The 9,887-nt window shown below is 39.2% G+C and overlaps 1 protein-coding gene across 1 annotated transcript; it reads left to right on the top strand.

The window, feature by feature from the left end:
* The first annotated feature begins 309 nt into the window (after positions 1 to 309).
* Positions 310 to 8,114, top strand: LOC135476579 (meiotic nuclear division protein 1 homolog). The gene is made up of 6 exons (XM_064756651.1): positions 310 to 350; positions 813 to 878; positions 1,629 to 1,802; positions 3,031 to 3,138; positions 6,018 to 6,177; positions 7,663 to 8,114. The coding sequence occupies exons 1-6, from the start codon at positions 348 to 350 to the stop codon at positions 7,767 to 7,769; spliced, it is 618 nt and encodes a 205-aa protein (XP_064612721.1). The 5' UTR covers positions 310 to 347; the 3' UTR covers positions 7,770 to 8,114.
* The last annotated feature ends 1,773 nt before the right edge of the window (positions 8,115 to 9,887 follow it).

The raw sequence follows: 9,887 nt of genomic DNA, 5'->3' as shown, positions 1-9,887 counted from the left end.
AAAGCGTGCTCAATCGGGATAAGTCGGAATTTCGCTGAAAAATAAAAAAAGGTCTCCCGGTAATCATTGTTCGCCCTCAATGTTAAAAAAAAAAAAATAATTGAATACTGCATATGTGATATATACTGAAAAAAACCATGAATATGTGTTCTCTTAGTTTCAAAAGAATAATATAAAGCAGAAAATAAATATTTTTTAATCATCAAAGGGTACATATTGGCAGCAGAGGATTAGTTTACGGAAAATACCGAGTGAGAACACAATGTCTCGAATTATGCTCCCGATTACCTCCCCTCTTTTCGCGCCAGATATGGTTGTTCCCTAACGAAAACAAAACCGTGAACAAAATGGTAAAGTACTAAAATTACTGAAACAGTGTTGGGTTTTTACCTGGTTTTATTCATCTATAAACACCAAGTGTACATTTATTTATCTTGTCATTAGTGACAGTGAGAATGCTGATGAGTAAATGGAAGCTACGAACGTGCTCACATGATGACTGATGCGCTGTTGTTGTTGTCAGTTTGTAAACAAAACTAAAATATATATAAAAAAATTATATTAATAATGATTCATGTGAAAGGTCGCTTTGATGTCAAGTTCGTAGAATTGAACATAAGGAGTGGATGTGGCTAGCTGAGTGGGTTGACTGTCAGTAGTATATATAGTGTTTATTATCAGTTATAATATGATCACAAAATCACAATAAGAAAAGATGTAAGCTTTTAACTAAACTAAGCCTAGGCTAATGAGACATGATTCCTTGTTTTCCTGTTTCATCATTTAAGGAATGTTTTCACCTCTTTTTTCAGTCCAGGAAAAAGGGATTGAGTGTGGAAGAGAAAAGGAATCGAATGATGGAATTTTTCTACGAGAAGGTTTGAATTTTATTTTTATTTTAGTTCGATATTTCAAGAAAGTCCATCACAATGCTTATAGCAGTATGAATGTAAGTGAAATAAGTGTGATTAGAATCACATGTGTTAAAAAAGATATAACAGTAGGTAATGTTGTTGGCAAGGTATCATGTGGATGAAACAAGTTTTGTACATTGCAGTTGTATCAGGAAAATCTGTATATCTATAGGTTAAATTTTTGGTTGGAAAATCTGATAATAATTTTGTGAAACAAGAATGGCTAGAAATTTAACAAGGACATAATAGCCGTGTTAATATGGGCTACTTCATTGGACTCTTGAAGATAAATTTATTTATTTACTTATTTGATTGGTATTTTACACCATAATCAAGAATATTTCACTTATACAACGCAGCCAGCATTATGATGGGAGGAAACCAGGCACAGCCTGAAGAAAACCCACAGCCATCCACAGGTTGCTGCCATATCTTCCCACGTATTGCCGGAGAGGAAGCCAGCATAAGCTGGACTTTTTACTCACAACGACCTCATTGAGTGAGTGCGCCGCGCTGGTTTTCTAATCACACACGTAACAACCAGAAGATTATTTCTGGATTTCACTCTGGCACAGTTCTAATCTCCTCAAAGTGTTAAGAAATTTTTGCTTTCAAAGGCATTTGTGTCAGACATCGACAGTCTCACTTTACTTGCCCTGTTAAGAAATTGATGGTGAATGAAATGTGCTTGGATTGCTTGTGGACTATTTTCAGAAAGACTTTTTCCAGCTGAAAGAGCTGGAAAAGCAGTGTCAGAAGGAGAAAGGGATCACATCAATGTCAGTGAAAGAGATACTGACAAGTCTTGTCGATGATGGAATGTTGGATACGGACAAGATTGGCACCTGTGTCTATTTCTGGGCCTTCCCAAGCAAGGCCAGTCAAAATGTAAACCTCTACCCATTTGCTTTAAAAGTCAAAGCTTTGTTACACTGACTAAGTTCTGTCCAAATTTGTTTTACAGTTGTCTCTTATAAGATTAACCGCTGTCGTTATTATACATGTAATTGCATGATGCACAAAGGCACATGACAGAGTTCCCTCCCTTGCAGAGGTGTTTCAGTGTATATATGTATGCTTTGAGTCTTATGTCGTCTGTAACAATTTTTCAGTCATGTGATGTATCATGCCCAAATCCCCAGACGTGGCACCCCACCCATCACATTAAACTGACACGGGGCCAACCATTCCTATTCCTTGCTTTAACTTCTCAGTAATGAGAGCAACAAGCACCATTTTTGAAAGTCTTTGGTATGACCCGGATTTGATCCTAGGTCTCCTCACCTCAGCAACTTAATGCCTTCACTACCAATAATGCTTACTGGTATATCATTAAAAGAACAAAAACATTTGAAAGGAACATGCATGTTCACATCTCAAAATACACCAAAAAATAGACAAACGGCAGATAACTGGGAATAAGTTATACATCATTTTGTTAGCATCAAGTCTGTATTGCAGTCTCTGGGAGTGTAAGTCCAGCTCATACTGGCTTCCTCTCCGGTTGTAAGTGGGAAGGTCTGCCAGCAACCTGCGAATGGTCGTGGGTTTCCCCCAGGCTCTGCCTGGTTTTCTCCTACCATAATGCTAGCTGCTGTCGTATAAGTGAAATATTCTTGAGTGCGACGTAAAACACCAATCAAATAAATAAATAAAATCGAGTCTGTATAGCCAGTAGCTGACTTGTATTGATCTGACTTTAGTCAAGGCGGGAGGGTCACAACACGTTTATGTGTGTGTCAGATTTTAATTGTGATATACTGTGTGATGAATACACAACAGGCAAAGCTAATGTGAGAAAAAGGACCTACCTGGTTGAGGGGGTTATCACGCCACCTTGGCGCAATGACCCTGGAACCTCTCATCAGTTTGATCATTGTGAGTTCAAGTCCAGCTCATACTGAGTCCCTCTCCAGCGGTATGTGAGAAGGTCTGTCAGGAACCTGCAGATGGTCATGGATTTCTCCAATGCTCTGCCCAGTTTCCTCCCAACATAATGTTGGTTGCCGTCATATAAGTGAAATATTCTTGAGTATGGCATAAAACATGAATCAAATAAATAAATAAATAACTTAATATTAAATCTCTGATTCATTTACATCATATTTTGTTTCAGCGAAAAAGAAAAATAGACGATCTAAGTCAAAAGATCGAAGAAAGCAAAAAGAAGCAAAAATCTGTGACTGAAATGGTTGCCAAAGCAAAAGTTGGAAGAGAGGAAAATGTAAGTTACTATGATCAGATATTATATTGTCTGGTTAAATGCTTTACAGCACCGTACGATTCGTTCATTTTTTTTTACTTAATTTCAATACCATAATCAGGTTAGTTGCCATGGTTTCAGTAATCACAAATCCTAAAATTCTTGTAGAAACTCATGGATATTTCTTACTTGCCAATATAACTGCACTAGGAGTCTGGTTTGAACATTTTATATAAAATATTTGCACTCTCTACCATGCGTTGTAGTAGCGTTTAAGTTTGAAGAAAGACAATTAATAGATTTAACATTTTTATGGTTTTATTTGCATTGCACAGTGAGATTTACATTCAGTTTGAAAGTATTTTTAAATTAAATTGGTTGAATACTTTTGCATTGTAAAGATCTGTTTTAAGCAGTTTTGTATTATTTGATTAGGAATAGAGAATTTACCGTAAATCGTTGACCTTTTCAACCAGCTGAGCAGCACTGATGGTCGGAATGCTTGAGGGAAAGTTAACAAAACAGGGTCTGGGGATGTAGGAAAATCTGATCAAATAAGTTGAATAGTGCACCGCGGGCGGCTGATGGTTCTCACTCATGTGGCGAGAGACAATATAGAAAGTCTGCACGTGTCAACTGGCCAGCGATGTGCATGCATACACTCTCACCAGTGAAGCGGCGGCGAAATCTGTGGGTGGTCAGTATTAGTCAAACACACGAGGCGAAAATGTAGGCCCCCTCCCTCAGGTGATTTCCTGAGCCACATTGTCTCTTGTGTACTATCATTTGTTCACTACAAACAATGACGGATGCCAAACTGTTTAATAGCCTATTACACAACGTAATTTATTATATAAGCTCATCTGTAAGAGTTTGTGAGGCAAACCAACAACACACGTGCATGTACAGCAAACATGTTAGTCAGACACCAGATTTCTACTTAATTTATTATATAAGCTCATCTGTAAGAGTTTGTGAGGCAAACCAACAACACACGTGCATGGCACAGCAAATGTGTTAGTCAGACACCAGATTTCTACTTAATTTATTATATAAGCTCATCTGTAAGAGTTTGTGAGGCAAACCAACAACACACGTGCATGGTACAGCGAACGTGTTAGTCAGACACCAGATTTCTACTCAGACCTTGGTCGTTCTCAATACCGTGAGCTGATGCAACATGAGGTGAAAATTAGTTGTCTGTTGCATGTAATCTGATCAACCCGCCATAATCGGTCCAACTCAAGCATTTATTTTTTTCAGTAGGTTGAATACAACGTTGTTGAAAATGAGCCTCTGCGCTGCTTCGCCTTTAAATACAGAAATTACACTTAGCATTACATGATTCGTCTCATAAGAAAATCTGTTTTCACCCACTTTGTTTGCATCAGGACATACATGTCTTCACACCTTACCAATGGAGGCTTTCATTATCTAACAATATCATTCTTTGTGTGAAAATCTTAGGGAGGAAGGATCAATCTAAAACTGACAGGAAATTCAAATATAAACAGCCGAGTTGTCTTGATATGCAAATAGCAACTTCGCCCAGCTCTGGGTATAGCCTTTGAATACCCAATATTGTTTGTAGGACTAGTCAATCACGGCAAAGATCTGATCCGATCACCTGCTGTTTTGGTAATTGTTTTGACTTCCACCCGGGGTAAAAAGACTGTATGTAAGTGGTATGAATATCTTTATTACATCTATACAGGCACATGACTTTATGATGATTTTACTGAAATGGTCTAGTAACAAAGTCCAAATTAAGATGTACAGGCTCTTCACTAGGCAGGTGACAGTATGTAAAATTTGAACCTCCGTCTGCTGGTCTAGATTTGGTGGGAGATTTCACAAGCGTGTTAACCTTTTTTTTTTTCAAGGGGCGGGTCAATGAAAATAAGTTTCTCTAATTGGTCAATGTTGAATTCTGTAAGCTGTCAGTTATCTGTGAGACTTATGCAGTGACTGAATTCTGCAAAAATGTGAGTAGGAATAGAAATAGTCTTGCAATTGTTCGCAATATGAAGCTGTTAATGGGCATCCATTTCCACATATGCGAACACAATGTTCAGTCCATACATGTTGAGTTTATGATCACCATTTTATGAAATGAGGAATGTCTGGAGATTGTCCTTGTCTACCTATATGGGCTCAATGCAAATTTACTGATGTACAGACATGGCAATTGGCTGTCACAATAATGCGAGGATGATGTGTTGAACATGTGTCAGTTTAGGAAGCCTTGTCTCGAGTATGTTTACGTGTGAAATGGCGGGAACATAGAACATTTATAAAATGGGGTGGCAAAACACAACGTGCATGAGGCTTCCCCCTGTATTTTATGTGAGGTTTTTAGTCAGTCAGGTTTTTATTGCTGAAACACATCTGCATGCTGATTTGTTACATTTATTTATGGAACTGTGAAGAGACAACACTGTTCTCTGTATAATGCATTCACTGATGCAGTGTGACTGACACCTGGAGAAGCAGCCATAAGCTATAAGCTTGCCAGTTTGACAAGAATATGCCTTGAGACACTTTCAGAATTAACAGGCTTCTAAACAACTGTGGCTTGATACTTTCTTCTAATTCAGGGATATGAATAAAGGTGTTGTCTGGGATTCTTCAAGCCTGTATCCACTGGACTACTTTCATCTCGCCAAGCATGTGCACTGCACTTCTATGGCGATGTTTGTCTAGCCATTAGTCAAGGCAAGAAAACAATCACCCCCCCCCCCCCCCCCCCCACCACCACTTCGGCATCGTTTTCGATCGTGGGAAGTAAAAGTGGCAAATTTCATGGTTTGGCACACAGCTGTGGCTTGACGCCTGCGGGTCAAAAAGGTTGACGCATTACGGTAACATCGCTGACTAGTGAAACAACTGTTTACTTACAGGAGGAGCGATCAGAAGTTTTATCTATGTTGAGGAAAAGAGAAGATGAGAAAAAACAGCTTTTAGCAGAATTAGAGAGGTATAAGGAATGTGATCCAGAGGTGCTGGAAGAGATGAAACAAGAAACAAAGATAGCCAAGGAAGCTGCAAACAGGTGGACAGGTGAGTTTTCAAGCATTGATAAACACCGTTTAATGCACGGTTCATGAGTTATGTCGTTATAACAGACTGGCGGAGCTATGGCTTCATGTCAAGCAGTTTGTCAGCTATGGCTTCGTGTTAAGCAGTTTGTCAGCTATGGCTTCGTGTTAAGCAGTTTGTCAGCTATAGCTTTGTGTCACGCAACTTGTGAACTTCATTGTATGTCTTCATTTGAGGCAGTTTGTCGGCCATGACTTCATCAAGCAGTTTGTCAGCTATGGCTTACGTCAAGGTGTTTGTGAGCTGTGGCTTACATCAAGCAGTTTGTCAGCTATGGCTTCATGTCAAGCAGTTTGTCAGCTATGGCTTTGTGTTAAGCAGTTTGTCAGCTATGGCTTCATGTCAAGCAGTTTGTCAGCTATGGCTTCATGTCAAGCAGTCTGTGGATCTTCGCCGACTTGAAGGGCAGTTTGTTCAGAGCTCTGGTCATTCTCCTTCTCCAACTTGAAGGGCAGTTTGTTCAGCGCTCTAGTGGTTCTCCTTCTCCAACTTGAAGGGCAGTTTGTTCAGTGCTTTAGTCGTTCTCCTTCTCCAGCTCGAAGGGCAGTTTGTTCAGCGCTCTGGTCATTCTCCTTCTCCAACTTGAAGGGCAGATTGTTTAGCGCTCTAGTCATTCTCCTTCTCCAACTTGAAGGGCAGTTTGTTCAGTGCTCTAGTGGTTCTCCTTTGCCAACTTGAAGGGCAGTTTGTTCAGAGCTCTGGTCATTCTCCTTCTCCAACTTGAAGGGCAGATTGTTCAGCGCTCTAGTCATTCTCCTTCTCCAACTTGAAGGGCAGTTTGTTCAGTGCTCTAGTGGTTCTCCTTCGCCAACTTGAAGGGCAGTTTGTTCAGAGCTCTGGTCATTCTCCTTCTCCAACTTGAAGGGCAGTTTGTTCAGCGCTCTGGTCATTCTCCTTCTCCAACTTGAAGGGCAGATTGTTCAGAGCTCTGGTCATTCTCCTTCTCCGACTTGAAGGGCAGATTGTTCAGAGCTCTGGTCATTCTCCTTCTCCAACTTGAAGGGCAGTTTGTTCAGGGCTCTAGTCATTCTCCTTCTCCAACTTGAAGGGCAGTTTGTTCAGAGCTCCAGTTGTTCTCCTCCTTGAAGGGCAGTTTGTGCAGAACTCTAGTCATTCTCCATCTCAAATTTAACTTTTATGAGTCAAATTATTTTTCTCTGTGGATCATGTGGATAAAGAAGTGTAAGTTCAGGTCAGATGGCAGTATAAGCTGAGTAGTGTTGTGCTGTAAAAGTTTTGAACAGTACCTAGACTGTAGACTTGATGAGGGACTCTGTGGCCAAGCTGTTAGCGTGCTAGCGCAGCACAGTGTCTCAGGAGCCTCTCATCAATATGGCTGTAGCAGCAGGTCCAATCCAAAGAGTCTTGATTGTGTCTTGAAACATAAATCGATGCACAAATATAAGTTTTGCAATAATTTCATGTCAATGTTTTCTTCCATTTCAGATAATGTGTTCTCCATAAAATCGTGGATCAAACAGAAATTCGCATTTGAGGAATCAGTGATAGACAAACAGTTCGGTATCCCTGAAACCTTTGATTACCTTGATTAAGTTTGTAGAGGACATATGTGTTCACCAACCTGACAGTGCTATGGATACTGGTATACTAGTGTATAGTGCATTGGTGCATGGTGAACTCTTCTTAGCCATGCTATAACTTTATTAGTACATATGTACTGTATTCTTCAACCATTTCGTATATTTGCAAGGTGTTTATTTAAGCATTTGCTGAGTGAATTAGTCAGTGTTGACTGATAAAATTGTACTTTTTGTAGATCCCTGAAAATGACCAATCCAACCAATGTAGTTTCATCCTCAAGTTGTCCGCAACTTGCATAAATTTCATATGTGAAATGGTTGAGGAATTAAGACGTGCGAAAGCAACACGATTTGTGATTTTTATGTGTCTTCTAGAGGTGGTAAGAACTTTAAGAAGGCTTCTTGTTACGTGTATAGTCCATAAACATTCAAAAATGTCAAAAACCTATGTAAATTTACCTGCATTCATTTTGAGGGGACCTTCTGTTGAATGAGCAGTGTAGTAGAATTACATTTGCAACGTATTCTCAGTGGTCTCCGTGGAATAGTGGTTAATATGTTAGCGCAGCACAATGACCCAGGATTCTCATACCAATTTCTGTGAGTTCACCTCCAGCTCATGTTAAGTGGCTTCCTCTCCGATTCTACATGTACATGGGAAGGTCGGCCAGCTACCTGCATGGCTGTGGTTGTCCTCCCACCATAATGCTAACCGCCATCATATAAGTGAAATATTCTTGAATACCGGGTAAAACTCCAATGAAATAAATAAATAAATTGATATGTTCTCATGGTATCTTATGTAACAGGGTGTCCACCAATCCTTAAAATCCTGCAAAGTACTTGAAAATTGTACTTTGGGATAGATCCTTGAAAGTATTAGTTTTTTCAGTGTTAAGTAGCATATCGTGCTGCGATTAAAATGAAGGGATAAGTGAACTACCAAAATAGTATCCATAACTTTCATTCCTCATGAAGGTTTGTACTTCGGGCATGTCATTGTTAATGGATGTGCTTGTTCATACACGCACACATCCCAGTACATCAATCACATACGACAACGCCAGCAAACGGCAATTATAAAAAATATCGTCGGAAGGTATAGAGAAATGAACAATATTAGACAATATTCTGAGAACTGATAATAAACGGAAATTACAGTATGTTAGATAACAGAACAAAATGCACAGCATGTGTAAATTATGGATCCCCACAACATCTGGTTTTGGACTTACCAGGATACTGGGTTCTTAGTCCCTGCAAAACTTTTTCTCTCATGGGTAGAGACCCTGTCCAAAAAAAAATTTGTTTTCAGATTTGACATTAGACATCTTTTCTACCTGTTAAGATCAAAGTTTTCTATCCTGAGGATGTGGCAGTTGTATCACTTCATGAGGCGATATTAATCAAATGCTATTGAAAACTATGACTTCAGTTGTCTCTGTTGGCCCTGTAAGAAGTAACTTTCAGCAAAAGAAGCTAAAATATGAAGTAAGATTCATCATACAGACAGCTGAAAACTGTGCCTAAAAATACTTTCATTTATTTTTGCAGAGTGTTGAAAGGCATTCAGATATTTGAATACTATGTTGGGCATTATTAGATACACTGACGATATCTAAAAACTTCACATCGCCTTTTTTTCCTGATCACCAGAAGGAAGGAATTTTTGGGAAGATTATTTCAGTAATTTTTTACTCATGGCTAAATACATTTGCTCCAACATTCATTGTCGTGATTAGAGTTGGCTAAACTTCCTGTGAAGCCAGAGTTCCTAACCTCTGACAGTATGGTTCATAAAGCCCACCTCAGTATTCAAATGTTTGAGTGCCTTAAACTGTTTTCACAAAAATCTACAAAAAATAAATAAAAATATATTTATGCATAGTTTAAAGTGGTCTATTTAGTGATGCCTACTTCGATTTTGTAGAGATCTATTCCTTTAAACTACAGTCATTATTTCAAGTCGGCTCGGGCTCTGGCCCAGTACAGGAAAGTTCGCAGTCTTGGTAGTTCCTGGCTTGGTGCTTAGCACAACGTGATTGGTTGTAGCATTGTCGGTATGCTGGTGTCTTCAGCCTAGTTTTACAATGAGGCAGCACTATAGCTATGTGGCCAATGGTACTTGTC

Source organism: Liolophura sinensis, chromosome 10 (assembly GCF_032854445.1).
Source record: "Liolophura sinensis isolate JHLJ2023 chromosome 10, CUHK_Ljap_v2, whole genome shotgun sequence".
Classification (NCBI taxonomy): domain Eukaryota; kingdom Metazoa; phylum Mollusca; class Polyplacophora; order Chitonida; family Chitonidae; genus Liolophura; species Liolophura sinensis.
Note: the sequence above shows the minus strand (reverse complement) of the source record. Positions and strands in the feature narration are given on the sequence as shown.